The 27,860-nt window shown below is 50.4% G+C and overlaps 1 protein-coding gene across 8 annotated transcripts in view; it reads left to right on the forward strand.

The window, feature by feature from the left end:
* CLCN3 (chloride voltage-gated channel 3) overlaps positions 1-24,544 on the forward strand; it is a 68,015-nt gene extending 43,471 nt beyond the window's left edge. For 4 of the 8 annotated variants that reach the window (XM_074355642.1, XM_074355643.1, XM_074355644.1 and 1 more), the window contains 10 exons: positions 123-310; positions 1,307-1,429; positions 2,568-2,774; positions 4,793-4,873; positions 5,825-6,370; positions 8,289-8,475; positions 10,833-11,231; positions 16,266-16,482; positions 20,165-20,240; positions 21,802-24,544. In XM_074355642.1, coding sequence (XP_074211743.1) covers positions 123-310; positions 1,307-1,429; positions 2,568-2,774; positions 4,793-4,873; positions 5,825-6,370; positions 8,289-8,475; positions 10,833-11,231; positions 16,266-16,482; positions 20,165-20,240; positions 21,802-21,960 — 2,183 coding nt within the window. In that variant the 3' untranslated portion in view covers positions 21,961-24,544. The remainder of the gene's footprint in view (positions 1-122; positions 311-1,306; positions 1,430-2,567; positions 2,775-4,792; positions 4,874-5,824; positions 6,371-8,288; positions 8,476-10,832; positions 11,232-16,265; positions 16,483-20,164; positions 20,241-21,801) is intronic. The other 4 variants (XM_074355648.1, XM_074355649.1, XM_074355650.1 and 1 more) reach the window with 3 other exon arrangements.
* Positions 24,545-27,860: the final 3,316 nt, after the last annotated feature.

The following is a 27,860-nucleotide window of genomic DNA, read 5'->3' on the forward strand; positions in this document are numbered from 1 at the left end:
GTAGAATTCCCGTCATGGCCCTTTATCCATAGGGGGTCCCCAGCTTTCCTGGACCCCTTTAACCTGGTCGTTCTTGACTCCCTGGAAAGGACCTGACCCCTGCGTCCGCCCTCTCTCCCCAGGGGCGCTGGCTGGGCTGATAGACATCGCTGCTGACTGGATGACCGACCTCAAGGAGGGCGTGTGCCTCAGCGCGCTGTGGTACAACCACGAGCAGTGCTGCTGGGGGTCCAACGAGACGACATTCGAGGAGAGGGACAAGTGTCCCCAGTGGACGACATGGGCTGAGCTGATCATCGGTCAGGCGGAGGTGAGGCGCGCTCTGTCTCCAGGTGCATTAGTTGTCGACACGGTGAAGTGAGTCCCCAGTGCACGCAGTTACAGAATTCATCACGTGTGAGATGCCTGCAGCAGCAGTAAAGGGTAAAAAGGAAGACATGTACTGGGGTAGAGCGGAGAATGTGCGAGTACAGGGCAGCAAGTGAAATACGTGCACGTGCTCCCAAAAGCGCCTGTGTTAGCTGACTGCACGCTCCCGGGTCTGCTGCGTTGCGGCATAAGATGTGTTTCCTGTCGTGGAAAAGACGTGCGGGAGGGTCCGCGCACTCACAGAAGGTTCACGTGGAGGCAGCGCATTGCAGCTGGGTCACGTGTTCCATCACGGTTGTTCGGGAAGTGTGAATGACCAGAAGTTTTAGTTAACGTAGCCTCCTGACTGGAGATGCCTGGCAGAAACCCCTAGGTTTCTCTTTGTGGCATTGCAGTATTGAGATGATTGTCTAACCATTGTTGATGTTCCGTAGGGAAGAACAGTTTAGAGGTTAGAATATTATATAATATATATATATAGTTATATGATCTGATATGGACATGCTTTAAAAATTTTATTATAGCTCAATTTTAGAGCCAAAAAGAATGTACCTGCTGGTGAGATGGGCAGTTGCTGTTTCTCACTCCATCCTCAGCAGAACTGCAGCAACGTGAAGTCTGCGTGTGACAGCAGTTTTGTCTTTACTGATGGTTTCCGGAAAGTGGTTTGTGGGTGGGAAGGCATTGAAGGGAGGTGAGATTCTTGGCAACAAGGCTTTAGGGATCAGAAAAAAAGCTACGAGAAATATTAAATAGATTGTCTCTTTGGTATCATTACAAATATGTTTTTGGATTCTACTTAAATATTTTGTTCAAATAAAGCTTTCATTATCGTGGACGTGACCAGGAGCCTTCCACAGGCTTTACCCGAGCCACTCAGGTGGCAGGCGCTTGTGTGAGCGGTGCCAGTTCATGAGTTCATCCTGCTGCTTTTCAGGGTCCTGGTTCGTACATCATGAACTACATAATGTACATCTTCTGGGCCTTGAGTTTCGCCTTCCTCGCCGTCTCCTTGGTAAAGGTGTTTGCTCCGTATGCCTGTGGCTCTGGGATTCCAGAGGTAAGCCGTGCAGTGTTCAGTGTCATTAACACTGAGTAGTTGTGATGCTTACCTTCTTGCCTGTGGGGGAAAAGGCAGTGGCTTTTCTAGGGGAGTGATTTGTTTGGAATATGAAAAAGAAAATTTTTAAAATGTAAGCTGATGATAGACATTGTTGAAAGAAATTCTTCCCCATGGTCATTTCATCGTTTTCTGTGGAGGCTGACTTTTTGTTTCTCACCACTGATTCAACACATGAGTAAACAAATATCCCAAGAGACTCAGTTAAACACCAAGAACCTGCAAAATACCTTGCAGCCTAAAGTTCTTTGATGAATGCATTGATGTTTTGCTCTTAGGAACTGAATTTGAATACATTCATCCTCTTTTTGTAATTATGTTTTAATTAGATAAGTTAATAATCCTTGAAATTGGCAGACAGTATTTATAACTGTTTTATACTTTAAAATAAATGATCATAGTGGTCAATAGTACAAACTTTTGGATTTTGTCTTCTATCAACAGTAACCTAAGAATGCACTTAGGATTGAATATAAAGTGAATTAATTTCTTCTTTTTTTTAATTTTTCTGTCTTAAACAAGTTGCTAGCTGTTTCTAGTGCATTTCTGTTAAAAACAATTTTAGTGATTTTTAAGGCTATAGTAAGACTATCTTTTTTTTTTAAGTTTATCTTTAATAAGGAGCAATATTATGGAGTATTTAGCAGTTGTCACTCGTCCTTGATACAGGAAAATATTACACTTAATTACAGTATTCTGAGAAGGCATAATATCTTTGTTTCTGATACAGAATGTCCGAAATGTATCGAACTATATTACGTTTCTGCAACAGAAATATTCAGATTTACCTTTTGTTGGTTCTGTGAATAATGCCACTTGTGTTAAAGCCCGTATCCCCTTAACGTGGCCTGGCATTGCAGTTTTGTTCATGAGATAGGGTTGCCCTCTCTCCTTGCTTGGAGAGAGGATTCGAGTACCATGCAGACTTGTTCTATATAGTGTAGTTGTTCAAGGTTTTGAAAAATGCATTATGAGTTGTTCCATCTGCACCAGAATTTGCAAGATGAATAAGACGAGAGTAATTTAAGTTCTTATGTTTCTTAAAGGAAATTAAGCTGCCTTGATCCTTCCTTTGTAGATTAAAACTATTCTGAGTGGATTCATCATCAGAGGTTACTTGGGAAAATGGACTTTAATGATTAAAACCATCACGTTAGTACTGGCTGTGGCCTCGGGTTTGAGTTTAGGAAAAGAAGGACCCCTGGTGCACGTTGCCTGTTGCTGCGGAAATATCTTTTCCTACCTCTTTCCGAAGTACAGCACAAACGAAGCTAAGAAAAGGGAGGTAAGTGTCTTGTCTTTTGGCAGATAAATGTCTGTTACACAGACTCACATCAGGGGAGTTTCCTAGTGTAAAGATCACGTTTCACTCTCTCCTTCTCGGATAAACTCTGTATTCAGGTTTAAAGTTTAAAGTGAGAATCGTTTGTGCTGCTTTTTTCTTTTTTAAGTCATCTCTAGCATCTTTCTGCAGTCCGTCCCCAGTGCTGCTCATTTGCTCCTGTATTTTAGGAAAGTTTTAGGCAGACGGCAGGTGTCCATTGGTCGCAGTTGAATTTCACAGAAGTCTTTCCCTTTGCTTCTGCTCTGCCTCACGCCTCCCCTGCTCTGAAATGTGACGTGTGCCGCTGATTCGCTCCTGCTTCTCCCAGACTGGGGAGTCTCACCCACTGTTTCCCCCCCGCCCCCTCCTCCTCCTTCTCCAGGGGTGTGTGTGTGTGTGTGTGTGTGTGTGTGTGTGTGTGTGTGTTCAGAACCACACCTAAAACTGTCCTGGCTCTAACGTGGCAAGTTGGTGGCTAAGGCGGTCCTCCAGCATGTGTCTACCTGGTTCAGTTCCTTTACTTGCTATTGTACCTTGACATTTTGGGGGTAAAAGATTTTAATTTTTATTTATTTATTGTAAGCACAAAAAATAACTTATCAGAAAATATAGAAGTTAAATTTGTCTAGATTTTAATGTACACACTGTGATGGTTAGTAATGTTTATGACGTTAACCTTATTCTGTCGCCTTGGTATGTAAATGACTGGAGTTTACATGTTAGTTGGAAGCATTTAAGCTTCATATTTTGGCTTTCTTCTTCTGCCCACTCAACGTTTTTAAATTAAATGGTTCTTAGATACTTATGAAACAGATTAAAACGTGTGTGAGTTATAGGTATGTGGATGTTGGCTTGATTGTAAAATTCTATTATGTTAAATGTAGAATCAGAGAATTCGATTAAATGTGTTGTCTGCAGTTCTGTGCAAAAAAAACAATAGTACGTTAAATTTGTTCTCTCAGCTCTCCCAGATTAGCACTCCCAGTGTGCACTGTCCAGCCAGGTACAATTTAATTAAAACAAGTATTCGTTCATTTTTAATTTACCAAACAGCAGCCTGACTGTGGGGTTCGTGCTCTTAACATTTACAATTTAATGTAATTTATTTCTAATTTCTATTTCAGAGGTGTAAAAACTCACCAATTGAGGAAATGCTTTGGTAGCCTCAAATATTTACTGGAGTGAAGTAGTCACAGGAGTAAACTCTTAGAAGAGTCATGGCAAATAGATGCCCAGTGAATTTTTGTGTGTATTTGGCTTCCCACTGGTAGGAGGTGGGCAGCTCCCCGTGGCGGATGATGGAGCTGGAGACAGGACCCAGGGTGCTGGGCCTTTCTTCCTGTGACTGGCTTGGGGGGGCTTCCTGGTGGTGGGACTGCGCCCAGGCGTGGCGGTGGCTCGGGGGGCTTCTGGGTGGTGGGAATGCGCCCGGGCATGGCAGTGGTTCCTCGTTCAGGTGAGGCTTTTCTGTGCTTAAGATAGCGGTCTCTTCAGAGGACTAGGGTGCTGAAAATATGGGGAAACTCAGGAGGTTTCAGGTCCCTGGATATTTCACTAGGGTTAGGAATAGAGTAATTGTTAACGACGGGGTAGTTAGCTCTGGAATCTGGAGAAATGACACCCTCTGTAAAAATAAGCGTATCCCCTCCACCCAGTTACGCTCTCTCCACTGGTCTTCACAAGTAAACATCTTGATTGTCTGTGTTCATTGCCTTTTCTTCTTTACATCCTATTTACATTGGTGTATCTCGCACAGACGTTTTGGCTGAATATTGACTCTATGAATGACCTTTCAATTAAAGCAGAGGAGGAAAAATAATCTTATTAGAAGAAGTATTTACCTTTGGGTCAGGAGGGAAAAGGGAGACATGCGAGTCAAATTCAGAAGCGGCGTTTTGAGAGTTTGAGTGACACGTGGAGTGTGGCCTGGTGCACGTGAGTCTGTCAGCACTTGTGAAATAGGCCACGTCCTCTTTCAGGTGCTGTCCGCTGCCTCGGCTGCAGGTGTTTCTGTAGCTTTCGGTGCGCCGATCGGAGGAGTCCTTTTCAGCCTGGAGGAGGTAGGTGAGAAAGCAGCCAGCAGTCACGGTTCTGTGTCGTTACCGTTGGCAGACGTCCTGTGGCGCACTTTCCAGTGTTCCCACTCATGCATAGTTACAGACTTTGTTTTTAAGTTTACAGATTTGTTTTCAGAGTTATTTTTCACTCATTCTTACATAAAAAGTATATATATGTGTTCTTTACTTGAGAGAAGTCTTTTTAAAACTATTATTCATATACAAATGTTAATACTTGTTTAAACTTTACCATTGTGGACATAAATAAAAATAGGCAGAAATGAATTTGACTTACTGGAAAATATTTAAAACAATCCTTATTGGCTAACTTACAGCCTTGTTTTTATTTTAAAGTTTTTAATCAGTTTCTAAGTCATCTTTTAAAATTTTTCTTGTGTGATTATTTCTGTTGTAGTTACTGATTTTAAGGAAACAATTTTAGTCACTCACGTGGAATATCTTTTGTTTTCTCGTTGGTGCTTAAGACTTTTTACACCTTTATACAAAAATGTGACTTAGAAAAAAAAAATGTGACTTAGGAATGGCTTAAAATGTACTTTTCTCCCTGGGTTTTTTGTGTTCCTTTTGCCCTAACAGAGAAGAGGAAAATTAAGTACTTCTTTGTAAGCTAGCAGGAGTTACTGATGGTACGTTTATTCTTAACTACTGTGATTGAATTGGGGGTGAAACTCACTTTGAAAATAACACAGCACTAGGTATTTTAAATAATTATTAGACATTTGTAATCAGTTGATACTGTGAATTTGTGTAATGATGTGATAGCCAGAATGGCTATAAAACAGTATTTTCCTTACCATGGTAATAACTGTTACACGTAAATTCTAGCTGCAGTGAAGTTTAGAGCCCTGGTGTTCAGCACTCAAGGTTTAACGTGTCAGAAGCACCTTGTAAAAACTGCAGCACTGACTCTCCTCCTCCTTCTCCTTGTTGTAGGTTAGCTATTACTTTCCTCTGAAGACTTTATGGAGGTCATTTTTTGCTGCTTTGGTGGCGGCATTTGTTTTGAGGTCCATCAATCCCTTTGGTAACAGCCGCCTGGTCCTCTTTTACGTGGAGTACCACACGCCCTGGTACCTTTTTGAACTGTTTCCTTTTATCCTCCTCGGGGTGTTTGGAGGGCTGTGGGGAGCCTTTTTCATTCGGGCAAACATTGCCTGGTGTCGGCGGCGCAAGTCCACCAGATTTGGGAAGTACCCTGTTCTGGAAGTTATCGTGGTCGCGGCCATCACCGCCGTGATAGCCTTCCCCAACCCGTACACCCGGCTCAACACCAGTGAGCTCATCAAGGAGCTCTTCACGGACTGCGGGCCCCTGGAGTCCTCCTCTCTCTGTGACTACAGAAACGACATGAACGCCAGTAAAATCGTCGATGACATTCCAGACCGGCCCGCCGGCCTCGGAGTGTATTCAGCCATATGGCAGTTAGGGCTGGCGCTCGTGTTCAAGATCATAATGACGGTGTTCACCTTCGGGATCAAGGTGAGTGCTGGCTGGTGCTGGGTGATGGTTGAGTAGTCGTGCCATGAACTGAAATGTTCATCTAAAGATGGTTGCTTCATATGTGTAGACTGAAAAAGTTTACCTGTTGTGTTTCATTTTAAATAGTGAAAAAAGGGTTTTTTGATCTATTGTTGAGTATGTTATCTTGCTTTGTAACAACTTAACCCCAAACCTCTCCACTTCGGGTAACGCTGGCTCACTGCACTCTTGGTGTTGGCTTCTTGTACCGGGAGGCCTCACTGGGCATGCTCTGTCTGTGGCCCCTCATGTGCTGTCACCAGACACGGCTGTGTCAGGTGCCTGGGCCAAGCAGGGTCAACGCTGGGGAGGTGGGGGACCATCTGGGTTCCTACTGCACTGTCTCCCCCACTCGCTCTCTCTGGTCTTCCCTGCACAGTGGCCTCAGGGTTGGTGGATTCCTCACATGACAGCTCAGGATTCCAAGAGCGAGTGTCTGGAGAGGACTGTTCCCACCCCAGCCAGGGATGCCCCGCAGCATGCCTCCGTCTGTGCCGTCACAGAGGCCGAGGGGGTGGGGGGATGGATGCACACTCGACTTCCAGGGGGCGGGCACAGAGTTGATGATCGTGGTTAAAACCACTTACGCCCGTTTCCTGTTGCTGCCAGAGTCCCTCACCACGAGTCTCACACGTTTGTTTTAGATCTGGAGATCAGACACCCGGGCTGGGTCTCACTGGGCTGGAGTCAGGGTGTCCGGAGGAGCTGGGGGAGAGGCCTTCCTGAGTTTTCCAGCCTCTGTGGTCCTGGGCTCGTGGCCCCTCCTTCATCTTCAGAGCCAGCAGTGGCTTGTCAAGTCTTTGTTTTATCTCCGCGTTCTGACACTAGTCCTAAATCCTCCCACATGTAAGACCTCTGTGATGACTTTGGGCCCACCCACGTCACCTGGGACGGTCTCCTGTTTGAGGTCAGCTGCTGTTGCCAGAATCCCTCCAGGCTGTGCAGCACGGTGGGCTTCCGGGGACTCGGACGTGGCTGTCTGTGGAGTCCGTGCTCTGCCCACATGTCGCGGGATGGCAGCCTGAGGGCCCTGCAGCCTCTGCTCTGTTCCGAGGCCCAGCTGTGCCCTGGGACGCAGCTGCTCCTGAACTCAGGAGAGTGACGATCTTTAGTTAGTGATTTGCCAGTCAGGGTAGTTCCTGCACGATTGTCAAGATGTGAATGGGGTGGGATGGCAGCGGCCCCTGGTCTCCAGATGGCTGCACCTGCGGTCGGTGTGACCCCTGCCGCTCGCTCAGGACCAGTCGTCCGTGGTGTAGCCGGTGGGTAACGGCTTCATTTCAGCCAGCCCATGCCGTGTCAGTCTGTGAAGTACGGTCTCTCTTGTCTGTTGTCCTGTCTTAGTCCCCTGGGCATGAGGGTTAAATAATAGAAACACCTCGAAGTTTGACCGTTTTCCTGAGCAAGCCCAGGTGGAGCGCTCAGCTGAGCGGGTGCGATGCATGGACCCTGTAAGTCGGCTTCCTGGGCCCCAGGGGGCTGCGGGGCCTTCCTGGGGGGGAGGGAGACGCAGGTTTTGAGCCCTTGTGTTTGGGTGTCCTGTGCTGGTTTGTGACCTGTGCTGGTCAGCGTGCCCTCCGCGCTGGCCTTGCCTCCTGCCCACGGTCTGCATTCGAGCTCATGCCCCCACTGGGTTGGACCAGGAACAGCTCTTGTCCTCCTGATAATTTCACGTGCGCGTGTGTGTGCGTGTGTACAAGGGGTGAGCATTCAGAAACCCGAGCTGAAGGACGAGGAGTCCTGGAGTCCCTTCTCTCTGGGCCCAAGAATGCTGCTTATTACTTGGTATGTGAGTGTGTGGGACTGTCCAGGGCCGCCGTGCTTTCCCTGTGCTGGGAGCCTACCCTGAGCACCAGCCTCACCAGCGTCTCCCTCACAGGTGCCGTCGGGCCTGTTCATCCCCAGCATGGCCGTCGGCGCCATTGCCGGCCGCATCGTGGGCATCGCGGTGGAGCAGCTGGCCTACTACCACCACGACTGGTTCATCTTCCAGGAGTGGTGCGAGGTCGGGGCCGACTGCATCACCCCCGGCCTGTACGCCATGGTGGGCGCCGCCGCGTGCTTAGGTGAGTCGGGGTCTGTGTGCTCGGCTGTAACCAAGGTGGTGGCCCCTCCCTAAGGAATGGGGGTGCAGATGCATGTGGGTGGCATCATCCTGCCTGTCACTGCGAAAATCTTAACAGTTAATACCTTTGTAACATCACGTGACGCTTCATGACAGAAGACATCTCAGTACCACATTTGGCTCAGTACCAGGCTTCGTTTGGCTCCTGTCCAGGGAGGTTTTGTTTCTCCTTGTCAAGCACCTTGGCTCACCCACGTTCCAGCAGAGCTTCAGAGCACCTTTGCTTTGGCTCTGCGGTGAGTCACTGTGAGCCAAGAAAAGCCAGGGATCTGCATTACCTTCTTAATCGTCTATTTCTTGTTCTCGTGGACGTGAAAGATAGTTATTTTTGTATTTAAAACATCAGCTAAACTTTGGCTGTAGTATTTAATTACAGTTGGTATTTTGACTTAGTTTTGTTCAGTGAGTCAAAGTTGGGTAAAGAAGTTGTTGATCTTCTAAGTAAAATCCAGTGGAAGTGATGGGAGAGCCCTTCTCTCCAGAGCAGCAGGTGCTCACCTGTTTCTGTGCGGTGCTGTGCGCGTGCGCTGAGTGATGCGAGAGTGGGCCCACCCTCGGCGAGAGGCGTGCTGGGGAGATGAGACCAGCACTGGCTGCGTGGTGTGAGCAGTGCGGAGGGCCAGGGACAGCTGGGAGTGCCTGTGACCTCGGCGGGGACCTAGAGGGAGAGCTCAGGGTGGCTGGGACGTGCGCTTTCTTCTAGGGGTCAGTAGAACTGAGAGGAGGTGGCTTTGTTGAAGAGGGTGATGACATGAAGGAAAGGGACTGGGTAGGAGCACACTTAGTGTTCATGGAGCTTTGAGGAACCTGTGAGAGTATTGAAGTAGTGCGCGCTGGACACTGGGGAGAGACAGTCGGACTGGGGAGACGGAGCCGGGTTCTGAGAAGGCAGTGATTCATGTCGGGACGAGTTGTGCCTGCAGTCGGTCGGATCTGTGATGGGGTTGTTGTGGCTCTGCCATTTTTAGTGCGATGACTTTGGGAAGGTTCCTTTACTTGTTTATTTTTATTTTCTTACCTTTAAAGTGCAAATAATAGCTACTTCTCCTACGGGTGTTTTCGAGGATCATGTGAGATAACACGCATACAGAGCCGTGAGCGCCAGTGCCTGGCGAGGTGAGGGCTTGGTTAAGTCAAAAGCCTTTGTAAACGGACGAGGGCATCCGTGGTGTGGTGTAGATGTGCAATGCACAGTAGGTTCTTTCTCCCTTCTGGTTTTGTTTAGAAACAGAGAGGAAGAGTTCAAGCTTCCTGCAGTGTAAGCTGACAAGCCCTGGCAGGTTTCTGGGCAAAGGAGCAGCAGGGTGAGAGCCGCACTTGGAAAGGAGTCACGTGGGAAGGCGGCTTGTGAAGTGGGTGGAAGGTGCTGGGGCCTGCCGTCAGCGAGGTGAGATAAAAGCACGAAGTTAAGGAGCAGAGTCTTGAGTGTCTGCGCTGGGTTGGTAATGGTGAGGAAGGGACCCTGGGTAGAGGGTTTGCAGAGCAAGTCAGTAGGACTTGTGAGAGTCTGGACCTGGGGTAAAGGAGGGGGGTGAACCAGGCTTTGTGGCCGTGAGGCTGTCGGGAGGAAGGCGGGGCCCAGCGTTGGGGTCCGGGGGTTGGGGGAGCTCTCTGGGGAGGAAGAGGGTTTGGTTTTAAGTGTGTGGTGGTTTCTGCGACAGTCAGTCATTCAGGGTCTTCCTACAGCTGGAAAATGAGACGAGCATGTAAGACATGTCGGCAGGAGACACGGGACGCTCAGCAGGAGGTGGAGAGGCCTCAGCCTGGAGCTGGCAGCTCTGGGTGGTGCTTTGGGTGGACAATTTGAATAGTTTAGATGCGCTTTTCTAAGGGAAGGGATATTATACTGTTCACATAAATCACACGTCAGAATATTTTACTCATTTTGAAAAGATTTAGGGGAGGGAAACATATTAATTTAATATTCTGCCCACTTGAGTTTAATTTGTAAGTTGGTAGTAAACAGATGAGCTGTGATGTGCCTCACAAAGTCCTAAGAACTAACAGTAAGCTTTCCTGGGGAGAAAGTGTCTTTGCTACGCAGGAAACCAAAGTGGCAAAGTGTACTAGCTGGTCAGCTGTGACTTTTCGTTTCTGTTTTGTATGAGGTTGGCCGGTTTGAAATGTTAGTCTAATGGTCTCCGTGTTTGAACACGGGAGACTGGTGTTCCTGCAGATCTTGCTAAATAACGATGCTGCCTTTCACTACGTCCTGTTTTCCATTTGTGTGTGAGCGCCTGCTACAGAAGCCCCCCCGCAGGGTCCTGCCCCCTGACCTGCAGTGCTTGCTCCTTGCAGGCGGCGTGACCAGGATGACGGTCTCCCTGGTGGTGATTGTCTTCGAGCTCACCGGAGGCTTGGAGTACATCGTCCCCCTTATGGCCGCAGTGATGACCAGTAAATGGGTTGGAGATGCCTTTGGGAGGGAAGGCATTTATGAAGCTCACATCCGACTAAACGGATACCCTTTCCTGGATGCGAAGGAAGAGTTCACACACACCACACTGGCTGCTGACGTCATGAGACCGCGAAGGAGCGACCCTCCCTTGGCTGTCCTGACGCAGGACAACATGACGGTGGACGACATAGAAAACCTGATCAACGAGACCAGCTACAACGGCTTCCCGGTCATAACATCCAGGGAGTCCCAGAGGCTGGTGGGGTTTGCCCTCCGAAGAGACCTGACGATCGCAATAGGTACCCTCCTGAGGGAACGCGTGCGTGTGCGCCTGCCTGCACCTGCGTGTGTCTGTCGGCACCGGCGCCTGGCTGGGTGGGCGCGCGTGTGCAGTGGGTTTCTGGAAGGAAGGGAAGCTGTGCAGTGTGATTGGCTGGGCTTGTGGGGCGAGTGGTCTGCTTCACATCCCTTCAGGAAAGGGATCCACACTTCCGTGGGTTGCCTTCCCGCTGGATGCAGTCTTGTCTTTTGATTTGGCATTGTTCTCAGAGACTGGAGTCCGATTCTTTCTCTTTTGGCTCAGATAAATAAGTCTCGTAAAGGTGACAGTATTCATAATAGCACGTGCTAGAAGCCCTTAGTGGGTGTCGGGCATTCAGCTAAATAGATTGTTGTGTTTAATAAAGTTGGCTCATTTGAATGCAAATTTTTGAAAATTCCATCATCTTTGGTCTGTTTCATACCAGATTCACAGGGTTTTTGCTTTTTCAGTGTTTGGATTTGGATTTACAATATTAACTTGTAATACCTAGTTTGAAGTGAAAAAATCACTGCGATTGTATTCTTGGCTAAACGCAGGTTGGGAAAGCCTGTGAGTCCTGCTGTGCTCTGTGCTGACCTTCCTGAAAGTGTAGCTTGAAGGTGTTAGCCCTGCTGTGCGACTTCTTGGAGAGAAGTTGAACTTCTGAGGAGGAAGCCAGTTTTGTCCTCCAGAATTCTTTATGTCCTTCCCCTGTACCCCTGCAGTGCTGACGAGGGGGCCAGCAGAACAGTCTGATGGACCCCCGAAAGCCCCAAGTTGCGGGTGTCCCCATCAGCTGTTGCCCTGGTGCCCCTGCTGGGCGGTAGGGGATGCTGAGCCCTGGACGGTCCCCGAGGTCATGCCCCAGCGTGTCCCCGCCCTCCAGCTGCCTCTGTGGCTGTTGCAGGTGGTCTGAACTACTTCAGTTCTCGTGCCATTTGGAGAGCGGGGACTAGATGGTGTGGGTGGGAGTATTTCTCAGATCAGCCTGGAAGCCTTCAGTTTACAAGAGCTGCTAAAGCAAAAAGAGGAAGGGAGAGAGAAGAGCCTACAGGGAATGTCCAGTTGAGCTCAGGAAAAGACTGCAGCTTTGGACGACTTTGCATCATTCCAGGTTCTGCTTGAGGTGCTGGCCTGGCAGGTGCCCGCGGGGGCGAGCAGTGTGGCTGCTGTGGCTGTGGTGAGGCTGAGTTCCGGGGCTGCTCAGCCCTGCCCGGGGCCACCCTCCTGTCTGAGGAGACTGTGCTTTCAGGTTTAATAGTAAATGAGGAAGGAACAAAAGGGGTCAGAGTTTGGGAATTTACATATGTCTAAAAGAAAAGGCCCAGGTTTTTAAAAGATAAAGAAGAAAATGGTGAAGTTAAGAACTGCCTATATTCCCATTGATTCTGTGGATATATTTTTAAAAGTTTCGTTAGTGTCTTGAGAAATAGAATATTGGGATAGCAGATGTCAGTGTCAGGGAGCAGGTTTGCTTCAGACGTGAGGTGGCAAATCATGTCGTCAGAGTGGTTAGTCCCATGATGACTTCTTTAACATACCTTAAATATTTACCAACATATATTCTGTGAAGTTTTCATTTTTGAATGGGAAAAATAGACCCTGTACACTAGGTTTGGTGGAATATATGTAATTTTTATGTACTTATATAAAATACTTTATTAAAGGACAAAAAAAATGCTTGAATAAATAGTGAGCTATATGTACCGTGTCCAGGGATGGGAAAACGCAAGATTTTAAGAGAACAGTTTTCCCCCAATTTATTTTATTTATTTTTAGTTAATTAATTTTTTATTTTGGGGGGGCAATTAAGTTGACTTTTTTTTTTTTTTGAAGGAGGTACTGGGGATTGAACCCAGGACCTTGTGCATCTATGTGCTTTACCACTTGAGCTATGCCCTCCCCCCATTTTTATTTTTAAACTGCATTTTTATTTCATTAAATTTTTTTTTTTTTTTTTAGTTTGTGTGTAGATAGTACATTGACATAGTTCATATTCAGGGAGATTAAAGATATTAGCAGATACAAACAACTTTATATAAAATAGAGAGACAGCAAGGACCTACTACTGTACAGCACAGGGAACTACACTCAATACCTTGTAATAACCTGTAATGAAAAACAATATGAAAAGTATATATATAAATATTTGTATAACTGAATCACTATGTTGTACACCAGAAACTAACACAGCATTGTAAATCAATACTTCAATTAAAAAAAAAAACAAACAGAAACAGACGATTGAAAGTATATAATGAGGAACCCCCGTGGCCTTGCCGGGTCCAGGCTGCCTGCGCACAGGCAGCCGTCTGCTTGGCTCCGTGGATTTCGGTCGCTGCCGTTCTGTGCTCTGTGGTAAGTACGTGTGCTTTTCCCTTTCCTTGTAGACAAGTTGTATCATGTAGTCTGATACATGCTGCTCTGTCTTGCGTTTTCACTAAACAGCCTTTTCTTGGACATCTTTCCAGATCAGTGTAGTTTCCCCCTTTCGTCTGTACGCAGTAGAGGACGCTGTGGGGCGGTGTACCAGGGGCTGCGTCGTGGTGTTTTACCTGTTTCCTGCTGACGTTTGCAGTCTTTTCTGTGATAAAAACAGCCGCCTCGTAAGTCTGAGAACCTCACACAGTGGTCGTTGTGCCCGTGTGCGCCTGTGGGAAGGTCCTGGCAGTGGACTGTTGGATCAGAGAGGTGCGTTTGTCGCTTAGTGAGGTGTTTTCGGATTGCACCATGCACTCTCCGCAGCAGTGAATGACAGTTCACTGTGTGAAAGTTTAGCGCAAACGGAAATGTTCCTCCTGCTTTTTGTCTGGACCTAAAAGCAAGGCTGAATGTTTTACAGATTGGTTTAGAATGAAGCCTGTATTTAATGTGGTATTTACAGCGTGAGCTGGATCCTCTTTCCTGTTTTCCACCTGAAGGTATAAAGGCTCCCTTGCTGGTTTCCATTTCTGTGCTGGAGCTGTGAGCTTTGCAGGGATGTGACCTTGGGTACGGCTGACGTGTGAACACGGTGAGAGAGGCTGTGGCGCGGTGACAGGCCCCCTTCCTCAGGGTGCCCTTTGCCTGGGAGACGTAGTGCAGGTGTCCCACCCCCGGCCGTGCTATCCTGTGGCCAGAGCTGGCGTTGGCTCGGTGATGAGGACCGCAGTCCGTGGACCTGCCTTCCCTCCTCTCTGCAAGAGTTCGGGTGGGCTTTGCACCTGCTCAGTCCCTGGAACACCCTTTGTGAACATAGAAGCTTTTTTGCCTTCTGAAGTTAACACAGGAAAGGATCCCTGGGGATGTTTTTGGAATCTGTCGCTACCAGGGTGCTCGTAGTCAGCAGTGAAGGGGACAGCCTGCGTACCTTGCTTTTTTAATGAATTTTCAGAACTTAAGTCCTTGATACTCATATAAACAGGAAGAATAAAACCTTAAACTATAGTGGGGAAAAGATGATTTTGTATTAAAGGTTAGAAGTAAAATTCACATTTACCTTATGAAATTGGATGTTAGAAAAGAACCACTCCCGTTCCCCTGGAGGTGGGGCTGTCTGCACGTGCACCTGAAAAAGTCTAAATCTGAATCCTGTCAGAACAGAAAGCTCTGGTGATGTTTTCTGCTTCAAAGGCCTTTGAATGGCATTAAAAACTTTTTTCAAAAACAAGGCCAATCTAGCAGGTGCCCTGGCACGTAGTGTGTCCAGCTACACGTGCTTGTTAAAGTCACTCCTGTGTTCACACGAACGTGGTGTCCTCAGACCCCACACAGGCTGGATGTGCTCTCGCCTTGTGCATCGAAGGAACATTCCAGTGGATACATAGATGGATTAATTAGGTTAATTAATAACTTTTTTCAAAAACTTTCTGAAGTTGTTTTATCATTAAATGTTTATTTAAACAGTCTCTCAACATATTTTCATTAATGGGGTCGTGTGTTCTTCCAAGGTGTTTGCGAGTGACGGTTGGGCTCGGCTGTAACTCAGAACGGCTGTCACGCGTGCTGAGGGCGCTTCTGTTGCGCATCCTCAGGGGCTGGCCGTGTGCTTCTGTGCAGGCCGAGAGCAGCTTCGCTGAGAGCGCTGTGGGAGATCGTGATGGCAGCTGCTGACAGGCTGGCTTTTCCACGCGTTCATCACGCTCCTAAGGCGCTTAGTGAGTTCTAGCCGAGAACTCCCCTAGTGCCTTCCTCCTGGAGCGCGTTACAGCGCAAGTTAAAGCAGGCTCTCAAGGTCGGGGAGTGACAAGTGTGTGTTTGAGCCACGTCGTCTGCCGAGTTAGGACTGACGCTCGTTATTTTGGCTTAAATGTTTCTGTGGCAAAGTTCATGTTGAAAGTATGTTCGTGTGACAAGCGCCCTGTCTGCCCAGAGTGTGGCGTTCGTGCTGACTCAGGGTAGAAGCAAGCTGCCTGTTGCACGTTCCTTGTAGGGGTCTCTGCTTCCTCCACCCTCGCTGTGCCCCCGCCCCTTATCCTCCTGCTTTCGGGGGGCAGGCGAGGGAGGGCGCAGCGGGCAGGAGCGCAGAAAGCCGCACAGGGAGCACCCCAACAGCCCCGACCCACCCGTGACTCGCTGGACTTGACGATGGAGCTGGGCAGGGGGAGAGAGAGGGGGCAGCTGACCGCAGGGGCGGCGCAGACCTGCAGCCAGTGGGACGGGGCGGCTCCCCGCAGGGCAGGCTTCTGTCATCAGCCGTGCTCTCGTGGTTTCACAGGTGCTATGGCCATGTTCCATGTGTGCGTCCTTCTCCCCCAGAGCTGGACAGCGGCAGAGAAAATGATCCCATGTATAACTATACCAAAGACAGTTTATTTACCTGAGGGTGATTTGTTACTGGTAGATTTCTAATTCTGTCGAATACTAGAAATTGTTAAATGGCTTTTCAGTTGGTGTGTTTCCTTGGTTAGTTGGGAAGATAGGAAGAAATGAAGGGCCAACGGTCCTGGGACGCATTCATTTATTTTTTAAATCTCTGAATAAGCAGGTGACCCTGAACACGACCAGACAACACGAGACCTGTGAGGTGATCTCTGTCCTCTCTGTCTCTCAGAAAGTGCCAGGAAGAAGCAGGAGGGCATTGTGGGCAGCTCCCGCGTGTGTTTCGCACAGCACACGCCGTCACTCCCGGCAGAGAGCCCTCGGCCCCTGAAGCTCCGCAGCATCCTGGACATGAGCCCGTTCACGGTCACGGACCACACGCCCATGGAGATCGTGGTGGACATCTTCCGCAAGCTGGGGCTGCGGCAGTGCCTGGTCACCCACAGCGGGTGAGCGCCCAGCCCTTGGTGGGGGGCCTCGCGGGCCCTGGGGGAGAGCTCGGTCAGCCCTGGGAGCCACCCTCACAGGGGGCCGGGAGGGACGTCCAACTGCCAGACAGGGCTGCTCTGTCCCGGGGCCCCTCGACGTGTGGTGGCCCAGACGGGGTTTCGTGTTTGGAACATTGATTTCTAGTCCAGTGGTGACCTTAATACTTGTCTGTTTACTGTTTGACTTATCATGCAATGAGGGAGATAAGACGTGGTTAAATGAAGTTTGTAAATTCGATAGCAGCCTTTTGCAGATGCTTCATTTCCTCTCTTCCGCAGTCTCCATCCACAGACCCTTTAAGTAAACTGCTGACAGTAAACACATGTTGAAGGCGTATACATTGGTTTTTCCTGGGTAGGAATGGGGCGAGTTGTGGCGGGTATGGAAGGGACTGCACAGTGGCACGCTGTGTCCCTGCAGATGTCCCCTGCGCCCACACCACCTCCGTGCTGTGCTCCTCCTGGCTGGAGTACTGCGGGACAGGCCGGGGAGCGTGCAGCCTGGATGGTTAGACCTGCACCCGTGTAGTGCGGGAACATGGCACACTCGGAGGATTCAGCCAGCAGTTAAACACATATACAGAGCGTGTGGGTGAAGGACACGTGACCCTCTGAAGGGAGAGGACGAGGTTTGCTGATAGCACACCTCCTTCGTGTTTCTCGGTGACCTTCGCGGTGCCTCTGCAGAGGGGGAGCCGGGGTCCCTGCCTCGCAGGGTGGTGTCGAAGCTGGAGGGCTGTCCCGGTCACGCGCTCAGTGAGTCCCGGCCCAGGGCCTCGGGCACCTTTCAGCCTCAAAGCCTAATCTCTCGCCGCGGTTAGATGTGTGTGGTGGGTGACTGCTGGGGCCCGTCTCCCTTCTTTGTGCTCTCCCGACTCCTGCTGTTTTCCTGGACAGTGTGTTAGCTGTCTTCGGTTAGGAGTGCAGACAGCGCTGGGAGGCCGGGTCCGCGTGGAGGTTTCCGCTCTGCTGACTGGTGAAGGTGACACTGGGTACAACAAAATGCCATGAGTGCAGGGAGAAAGCCTAGGATTAAGGGCAGGGGGTGGGTTTGTCAGATACACAGGTGCTGATGGGAGAGGAGACGCATGTGGTAAAATAACTGTCGTCTTTCGTTTGACGTTGTTTAAAATGTAACAGTGCCAGACTTCACCGTTTAAAACCTTACTAAGTACGTGCCAAGTGGAGTGAGGACCTCGTCACAAAGCTTTCCTGGTGTCTGGGTCCTCTTCATAAACGGCTTGGTCTGAAGCTAAGCTGAGAAGCTGTGAACTTTGACCTGCTTTGTGTTGCTCTCGGTGCCCGGCATGGCTTGGCCTCTCACATGGTAGCAGTGTGAATGTCACGCTCTGTCACAGTGTGGTCACAAGGCTGTAGGTTCGCCACCCTTGTTCACTCTGCTGCCTGATTTCCGGGTTTTCAGCAGCAGGGAGATTAGAAAGGAGTAAGGCGGACCGGAGGGGGTAGCTAATTAGGGCGGGGTAGCTAATTAAATGTGTTTATTTGCCTTGGTTATATTTTCCTTATTTCTGTCCTTCAAGGAAAATAGAAGGAAGAGAGATCATTATCTTCTGCACTTCGGTGGAGAGTCTACAGTTCTGGATAATTGTCCACATTTTATAGTTCATACTGGGTCCTTAGAGGTGGGAAATAACTATTTGGGGGAAGGAGACTCGAGGAGTCCAGACCCTGAGATGGAAGGAGAAAATGGGACGGGGGTTCTGTAAACTGTAACCACCCCTCACGTTTTGTGTTCTAATTAGCAGAATCTCACCACATCTCAGGGCTCTTGTGACCATTCAAGTTTGGAAAGTATTGGATCAGATACAGTCGAGGTTCCTTTGCTGTGGAACTTCCCAGATGAGGCGAATTCAGAGCGAATAGAATTTTCCAGGCTTGTGTAACATGCACCCGTGTTGGGGAGGGAGGGGGCAGAAGAGCTCCGGGGCCGGCGCCCCTGGAGTGCACTTTGGGAAGGTGCCGGGCTGCGCCTGGTCCTCCTCCAGCACCGCCCGCTCCCAGCGAGACAGTAAATTAGTTTTCACAGGGGCACGTTTTGCACTGATTTTTCCTTGCACTTCTGAAATAAATAAAGCTGCGCTGAATCTGCCCTTATTCTCAAATCTCACTCCTCCAGAAACTAGAGAGGAATAGATGTATTTCCTTCTTTTTAGGGCTGTTTCTTTTTAAGTGCAAAGCTTACTTTATGAATCTATAAATTTGCCATATTATCCTTAATAATAAATCCATGACTTTTCTCAGTGTGTACCTTACAGTTCAGCGGAGCTTATTAATATATTAACTGGGATTAATCACTGTATGTAGTTGGGTAGAAAAGAATGAGTAAGATTTAAACTGGAATTTTTTTACTTCATTGTCAAGATTTTCACGTTACCTGATTCCAGCTGCAAGTGCAGGTGGCTTAATGGTTTGTGTTTGTTTGCTTTCCCCGAGCCAGAGAATAGCAGCTCCTGAGTAAGGGATGTTTTATGTGGTGCATTTTCCGGGCCTTTCTGGAGGAGATTTGTCCCGTGCTGAGAGGACTGTCCGTTTGTCTTTGTTATTGAGGGTCAGGATGCGGTTTTATGACGAGAAAACTTTAGCACAGAGCCTGCTCTGCCTTTCCTGTGCCCTCCCCTCCCTGCATCCCGCCCGCCCTCAGGCGTCACCCTGAGTGACGGTTTATAAGTGACTCAGTGAAGCCCTGCGACGTTCCAGGAGGGGATGTGGGGCCAGCATGGGAGATGACGGCACCAGGTCCCAGAGCTGTCCCCTTGCCCTGAAGGGCATGCCACGTGGGCTGCGGAGTTTAGACGAAAGCTTTTCAGGGTGTTCGACGTTCACTGTCTGCGTTGTCATATATTGTAGTTGGATTCACTCCCTGTTATGAGACCAGTGACCAGGATTTAGTTTTAACAGCCCGAAGCAGTTGAGTTATTTTCGAGTGTCCTCGTGAGAGTGTCTGTCATCCTGCTTGATGTTGTGATAGGTTAACTGAGACATAAAGTGTAGAGTGAAAGTCACTATGCCCCCGTCATAAACAGCTAATTTAAGCAGCAGCCCGGGGCAGGTCCTGAAGGGGAGGTAGCAGCGCTGTTGGTCTGCTTCATTTACTTTGTGCACGTTGTTTAACTCCAAGTAATAGTTAAGTCCAAGCGGTTCCTTAAGTCTCTTGATAGGCGGGAGGCGGTGGCGGAACCGGAGAAGGTTAAGCCTCCTGCCGCCTTTCCCCACGGAGGTCGATGGGGGCAGCGCCGCGGGGGATGCGGGGGACGTTGGAGAGACGCCTTCCTCTAAGGAGAGGACGCTGAGGACGAAGCTCGTGTCAGGCTCTTCGAGCTGTGCACTGACACTGTTCTTCTGTAATTGTTCTGTGGGCACCTTCGTTGTAACTTTCATCATTTTGATTTTTATTTTAAAAAGGCAAACCACCCACCAGTATTTAAAAAGAGTATCAAGCCACTTTTGCAAGTCAGGAGAATTTGCACAGTGGGACCTGGGACTTCACAGCATTTCTAAAGCTCGCTAAAGCATTCCTACAGTTGGCTCACGTGTTAATCTTCTCTCTCCTTTGTGGGTGTGGTTGGAGGCGCATGTGGCTTGAGTTCTCGCGCAGTTATCTGCATCACGTGGTCTGTTTCAGGACTGTCTTGGGGATCATCACAAAGAAGAACATGGTAGAGCACCTGGAGGAGCTGGCGCGGCGCACCGAGCCCCTGGTGATTCCTTGTCAGCCTGCCCCTCAGCCCAGGGCCGGGGCACAACCTGGGACTGTCACCTCCCTCCACACACACCGCTGAGCAGACGATCCGTTAGACAGAGCCAGGGCAGGAGGCTGAAACTGTGACTGCCCCCCCCACCTGCCCGCCGCCTCTGGCCCGTGAGGCCCCCTGGCTGGGCTGCTGGGTAGCTGAGTCTGGGCGGCCCGGGGCCTGGGAGTGGCCGCGGTGGGCGTGGCTGGACCATTAGTTGGATTTAAGGGCTGGAGACAGTGTGGGAGGTGGAGGAGTCTGCTTTTGGACATCCTTGCAGTTAGACAGCAGGTGTCTGCCCTTGCGGATGCCCCATCTGCTCAGAACATCCCGCCCGTGTCTGTCTCCAGTCTCAGGGTGGTGGGGGGTCTCAGCTCACACGTGGTTTGTCTCCAGCTTAGCAGGGTTGGGGTCACCGCCAGCAGGGCAGGCTCTGGTGGCATGGGAGCAGAGTGGACGTGTCCGTCCGTGTCTGACCGTGACGTCTGCCTACCCTGCACCCCTGGAGCCAGTGCTGCGTGTTGCCCTGTCGTCAGGGAACTCCTGGGCTCTGTGCGCTCTGTGCGCTGTCTCCGGAAGGCTGTCGGCCGCGTCGAGGGCCCTGTGCATTTGTCATCACTGGCTTTCTGTCCTGGTGGATTCATGACTAGAGATAATTGTGAATTATCAGTTGCTGGCCGCAGCAGTTAACACCCGCGGTTATCCTGCCCCGTGGAGGTCGTACCTCCATGACACCGGTCCCAGCTGCCTCAGAGCCCTGTTGTATGCTGACACTACACAGGGTTTCATGGTTCCTTTCTGAAAAACCACTAACCAGAATAAGTAGCTCCTCATTCATTCTGCTTTCTGCTTCATCTGTAATCATCATTGCAGGCTGCTGCTTGATTTTTCTCACCCGTTTTTTAATGTCAGCATTAACAGCCAAGACTTTCATAAAAGCACTGTGTCTGAACCAAAATCAAGAAAAGGAAGACGTTGATGACTGGACCAGAAACTTGGATTGTCTTGTAGAGTTATTCTCGGGGCTCTGAAATTTGGAATTGAAACTCTGTGTTGACGATTTAATCTGCGTTCTATCTCAGCTGAACGTGCTTTCATGAAGACTCTGCTTAGAACTGGGCAGTCTTTAAGTTACCTTTTTTCAGTTACTTTTGGCTTTTAAGACGGCAGACTTCAGTGGTGGTGGGAATGAAGTTTCCTTCTCGACTGGGATCGGTGTCCTCTTGTACTCATGCATCTTCCCTTGTTTGTCCCTTCCCGTTGGCACCGTTAATCAGAAGAGCTCTGCGCGGCGGGGCGCGGTCCTCGGCTCAGGGCAGGCCGCTGTCCTGGGTGTGGCGGCAGTACTTGCTCCCTCAGAATGGCTGCTGGGTAATTTCATTCTCTGACCGAGAAAATGCTTCTTGAAAATAGAGAATCAGGCTGCTTGCTTTGCTCTATTCCTGTCAACAGAAAGGATGTAGCTCTGGACGTAGCTTCTCTTTCCTTTTCCTTTTTATTTTAACAGCTTTCTTTTTGTCCTTTTCAGGCGCCTCCTTGGTATCATAACAAAAAAAGATATCCTCCGTCATATGGCCCAGACGGCAAACCAAGATCCCGCTTCCATCATGTTCAACTGAGCGCCGCGCAGGAGCAGGGCGAGGGGGCGGAGGAGGAGGCCCGTCTGCTGGACAGCACAGCGCTCTGACCAGGCATGGCCGCCTCGCTTTCCCCCTGAAGAAGGAATACAAAGCCGGACCTTTGCCGTGTGGTTCACAAATACCGCGGTGGAACGGAGGAGCTCTTTGGGGAGGGAGAGGAGAGGGAAGCGGGCGAGGCCTCACCCTGTCCCCGGGGAGCAGCACGTCTCTCCTGTCTGAGCCGGACGCTCGCGGCCCAGGCTCCACGGACGGACAGGCCCAGTGCCTGGCCTGCCCTCCTGCGTCCCAACCTGCGCCCTTGGTCCCCAATTCTGGGGGGATTACTCTGAACTGAGCCATCTCTAAGACTGCAGCGAATTGCCCTTTTTTTTTTATCAAAACTGTTGAGTTTAACTCATGACGTGTAGGGTTAGAGCATTTCCTTTCTACATTCCAGAGGAGCTTTTCTCCCCGCCCCCCCCAGCTGTAACAAAGCCTCTCTAACTTGGTGTACACCCTTTGAAGCAGTCCTTTCTCATATTGAGATGTACTGTGACCTGACTGAGGTTTTATCACAGGAAGGGCGTGTCTCTTGTGCCATCACCCGCGTGGTCTACACGGCGCGATGCTTGGAGCGTCATCACATGCACCGCGGCAGGCTGACGGGACAGGGACAGTCTGTTGATGGAGACACGGAATCTCTCGCTCATGTGCTGCGTGTGGTTCAGTCAGCAGCGGTTTAGCCGGGCTTGTGAGGATAAGCGGAGTCCGCTTACTCTTCCCCCTCTGGCTGGATGGGTGATGCGGCCTGGCCTCACGCGGGTCTCTGTCTGAGGCTGCTGTGACCACGCGTGCTGCGGAGCGTTGGGACGCAGGATGCTGCTGCTTTGACGGCGATGAGGAGGAGGTGTTCTGTGTAGCTGTACCTGGTATGAATTGCATGTGTTAAACACTGGAATTTTCTTTCTCTTGATATGAGATCAGTCTTTTTTTTTTTCCTTGCCTCAAGGTATTTTACTGCTGACACTGAAAAGGAAAATGTACTTCATAACTTGCACTAAATGTATATTTCTTTCTTAAGAATTTACCATTCTTATTTATATTTTTATGGATTAAAATTTATAAACTACAGATCAGTTAGTATCACACTTAAATAATTTTACCTTTTTAATGTGATTTTTATAAACTAATTCAGACTTACAAATACTGAGATAGGAACAGAAGTTTACGGTGGGAACAGGGGTTTCGGACGTGGTTGGATGATTTCTCTGTGATCAGATGTGCACAGAAACCTTGTTCTGACCTTTCACTGCCATCCCCTGGGTGGTCTTCTGACCTGTCCATTTTGACTCATTAACTGGGAGAAGCTGAATCATTACAAATCATTTTGCAGATGAAAACCAAAAGTTAAGTAGTGGTCAACCTTTAAAAAAAAATCAAGTGAAAACAGTAGCACTGCTGAGGTAGCAGTGAAAACGTTGGTCTGAGCGGAGCCTTTGAATCCTTGGGTAGGTCACGTTGTGTATCCAGGGATGCTTTCAATCCACAGTGCACTTTTTTGCAGGATGAATTGAAAATGTACTGGGATGTGTTTGGAATTTTTGGTTTTGGAAATATCTATCTTCATCATGGTCTTAATTCACTATTGGACAAAGGCTTGAAGGACTGGCCTACAAATTCTGGATTACGCAATTTTGGTAGCAAAATGGACTTTTGCAGACATTTTCTGAAACACAACTGGCAATGAGCTGTTTCTACATTTGGAGGTGATTCTTCACTTCCTCGGTCTTAATACTAATAATAGTGTGTCTGTGAGATCTGTGAGATCACAGAGGGTCTTCACGGTCTTGGAGACTTATCAGATCATGAAGCCATATTAGAAAGACAGCTGAAAGTCGAGCAAAGTTTTAGGAATTTTGTGAAGCACTCTTAGTTTGCTCGCTGCCTACGATTAGTGTTCTGTCCCCGTTGCTCCCGTTTGGCCGACTGCCCGTTTTCTTCGTGGCCATCCAGAGAGAAGTCCTTGCTGGGCGCTGGCCCTGTCTCCTCTGCACGAGAGGTGCGGCCGGAGCGCGGCCCGCGGCCCGGTGACGTCGGCCCGCGGCCCGGCGAGGTCCGCCCGCGGGGTCGTCTCCACGTGTGCTTTCCAATTCCAGGTCCTCCTCCGGTCGCTCCTGCTGCTTCAGACGCTGCCCTCTCCGGGTGGAGAGTCGGGCTGATCTCCTTCTGGGTCTTTCTGTCCCTTGTGTCTTCCTGCTGAGACCCAGGAGGGGCCCATCTGCAAAGCTCAGGGGCGTCTCCGGGTCGCTCTGTTTCACCTCTTGTCCTGCGCTGAGGTGTGTCTGCCTTTCACTGCAGACCATGATGTGCGTGCCTGGCCTGGGCGGCTCCCCAGCGGCCAGGCGGAGTGCCTCGTCTGCCCGCCCTTCAGAGAAGGCGTCCTGAGAGTGGGTGAGGGTGTAAGCACCTCTCCTTCCTAACACTGTTTTCAGTTTGGTTCACAAAGAATGCATAGTTTGTTCATCTGTGATGTTGCCTGGAGCTGTGTTTTCTGTTTTTATTTACACTAGTGTAGTAGAGCTGCCTGTCATCACGGTAATAATGGTTACTGTGGTGAGTCCATCAGAAAACCTATTAAACTCTGTACGACAATGTGTGGTTTGGCCTTTGATTACATGGGTAACAACCCATGTCCTCTGCCGCCCTGTGCCCGGCGCCTGGGCCCCGCCCGCTCCAGCCAGCTCCGTCCTCCGCAAACATGGGGTGGCCGGGGCAGACGCAGGTAACGGCGGGCGGGCAGGACCATCGTGCTGCAGTTTGCTGTCGAAAACACAGACAACATGTAAGTGATTTGCATGGTGTTTCTAAGAATTACCTCGGAGGTTTGCACATAGACCTGCCTGACGCAGGCGGTGGTGGTGGTGGTGGTGGTGGTGGAATTGTGCAGAGCGTGGGGCGGTACCCCGGGGCCCAGCTTCCCTCGGGATGAGCTGCTGTCCTCTCGGTGTGGACCGAGCACTAAGCGTGTCCCCCACTGACGCCCCGGGAGGGAGACGGGCCCCTGGTGAGAACGTGTGTTTAAACGGCCGTGTGCATGATTAGGGGTTCCCAGGCTGATGGGCAAGCCCAGGTGGTGGGGAGGACGGCCTCGGGGAGGGACAAGTTGACATTTGAGCAGAAACGTGAAGGCAGGGAGCACCCACGCGGCTGTTTGTGGGCGGCATCTTCCCCGAGGAGGAAGTCAGACCTGCAGGCGTCCTGGGGTCAGATAGCCCACAGGTTGGAGAAACGTGTGGTCCCTGCAGCTGGAGGGGGAGAGGCGTAAGGGCAGGACCGAGTTGGGGTGGGAATTTGGCTCTTTTCCTGAATAAAATGGGAAGCTAGTGAGGCAGAAAAGCGATGTGATCTGAGCTCCAGTGACCACCAGGCTCCTCTGGGCATAGGCGGTGGGGGGGGGGGTCACCAGTTTCGAGGCTCTGGGTGGTCGGGTTGGACACGGTGAAGGTGCCGCCTGACTGGGCAGAGGGCGCGGCTGTGGGGTTGGATTGGCCGAGGGTGGCGCTGGGTGGTGAGAGTCCTGTCTCCGAGGCTCTCGGCTGCAGCACTTAGGGCCGCCTGGTTCGTGGAGGACTTCAGGGAAGTAGGTCTGGGCTGTGTGCAGAGGAGCTGGGCTCTGGACGTCCAGTTTGGAGCAGCTGGTAGACTTGGGTGGGCTTCCAGGTGGGTAATGGTCCATCCGAGATGTGGGTTTGGGAGAGAGGTCCAGCCTGAGAGAAGAAAGTGTGGGCGGTGTGGCCCTGGGGCAGGACAAGGTCACCACGGGGCTGGGCGGACGGGGTGGCCCTGACACGTGTTCAGATCTGGGGTCCCATTAAGGAGGGGTGGTCCCCTGGGCCTAGGGATCACGGTCACCCATAGGTCCGGTCATTGAGGACCGGAAATCGACCACTGTGCAGATACCTGATGACCTGACCAGAGCAGGTTCAATGGGGTCAGGCTGGGGTCTGATTTCAGTGGCTTGAGGGAGACTGGAAGGACTGGAGACAGCTGTTAGTTTTCAGAAAAGGAGTGTGTGACAGAGACTGTTCCAAGATGCAGGATCTTACAGCTTCTGTTGTTGATGGTGTTAACGACTTAACAGGCCAAACATGGAGTCCCTTGTGTCAACCCCTAAACCAGGACCCCGCCTGGTGGCTGGGTCAGCCCAGTGAGGTAGCAGCCACAGCCCCCTGCCCACCGCGGGCAGTTGCCTCCGTCCGACAGCCCCTTCCCGTCCCCTGCCTGTGCAGGGCATCCATCCGTTTTGTGCGGCCCCTCCCAGCTCCTTCCTCTTGCAGGATGGGGTGCTGCCCAATTCACTGAATAAAGCCAGTAAGGTCTCCAGCGTCTACTCATTTGAATTTTTTTGTTTTAACAGTAGGAATATTTGAGGGGGAAATTGATGCTGAGAGGAGAGGGGTCCTTGAGTAGCAGGAGGGGTTCACGGGGTGAGGAGGCCGAGCATGGCCGAGAGCAGGCAGCCTTGCCGGCTTCTGCTTCCTTGGGGGAGAAGCTGAGGGTGGAGGAAGGTGCGGGGCAGCGGCCCTCAGAGCAGACTGCAAGGCTCGGGGTTACTGGGAGGGTGGCCTGCACAGACACAGACCTGCAGGCACCGTGACAGGAGCGGTTTGCGCTGATGCAGGAGACATGTATAGCTGTCATTCTTCCTTGGGTGTGTCACTCTACGTGGGTGTTTTGAGAGGCTGTATAGAAAAAGCTGTTTTTAAGCTCCAGGTGTGAGCTTAGCTGAATTTGAGTTGGGTGATGATACCGTTGCATCCTTATTGGGTCAAGGTGCTTTGTTCACGAGCGCGCCCAGGCACTTGAAACACGTCCTCAGAGAACAGAGGTGGGAGGTGGCATTTGGAAGTTACAAGTGACTGGACGGTAGGTAGAAATACCGCCGCGTAAGCCAGGTTCCAGAGGACTGCGCGGTCTGCGCAGGGAGAAGGGAAGGGAGGGAGGCCTGGTGCTGGCGGTGGGAGCTCACCCTGGGAGCACCAGTGCCGTCCTGGTCAGCCCCTCCTGAAGCGCGTCACCAGCTCCCTGACCCCTGGCTGGGCCTGGAGCCGGGAAGGGGCTTTATTTCGCTCTTGGCCTTGGGAAGCTCTGCTCACACCTAGCGGACCCAGCTGGTAACGGCCACATTCTCTGCGCCAGTGTCCAGATTGTCTCCTGGCTCTCATGTTCCCCGCTGTCCAAAGATTTGGACTCAGGTTTGTGTAAGGAGTGGATGAAAAGCTGAACTTTTCCCCTCTTCCATTTGTTCCTTGATAAGAAATCCTGTTCAAATCCGTTACTGACCACAGGCATATTTTAAGAGACTTACATTTGAGGCTGTTGGACCAACAAATAGCCAAGTCACAGGCATCTCGAGTTCCAGGCTGGGTGGACCGCTTCAGTGGAGGAAACGGAAGCCAACCGGTACTTAAGGTCTGTGTGTAACTATTTCCAAGCGCTGCCCCAGTGTGACAAGTACCCTGGAAACTTGAAATCCGAGGGGAAAGTACAAGAGTTTCTTTAAACGGTTATATTATTTAAGGCCAAACATGTGACCATAAACCAGCTCCTAGCCCAGACGGGTCCAGGACCTGCGGGGAGACTGGCATGTACCTGGAATGTGGCCGCTCTGAAAACCTGACCCCACCCCCACCCCCACCCCGGTCAGCACGAACGTTCCCGTACGTAGCAGAAGGGACGGGAGATCTTCAGCCAGACTTTTGGTCCTCAAAGCAGCATCTGAACTGCCCAGAGGCAGCACAGCCCTGGGGGGACGGGGAGCAGACGGGCCTCTGACCCTGGCAGCCAGGACTCCCTAACGCTCTGGCGTCTCAGCAGAAGTTCCCCACACCCTGCTAGTCTGGCTTTACCTGGCACTTTAGTGAGAAGGGTCCTTTCTTTAGCAAATACATGTACGGTCAGAGGTTTG

The sequence above is a fragment of the Camelus bactrianus genome, chromosome 31 (assembly GCF_048773025.1).
Source record: "Camelus bactrianus isolate YW-2024 breed Bactrian camel chromosome 31, ASM4877302v1, whole genome shotgun sequence".
Taxonomy (NCBI): Eukaryota; Metazoa; Chordata; class Mammalia; order Artiodactyla; family Camelidae; genus Camelus; species Camelus bactrianus.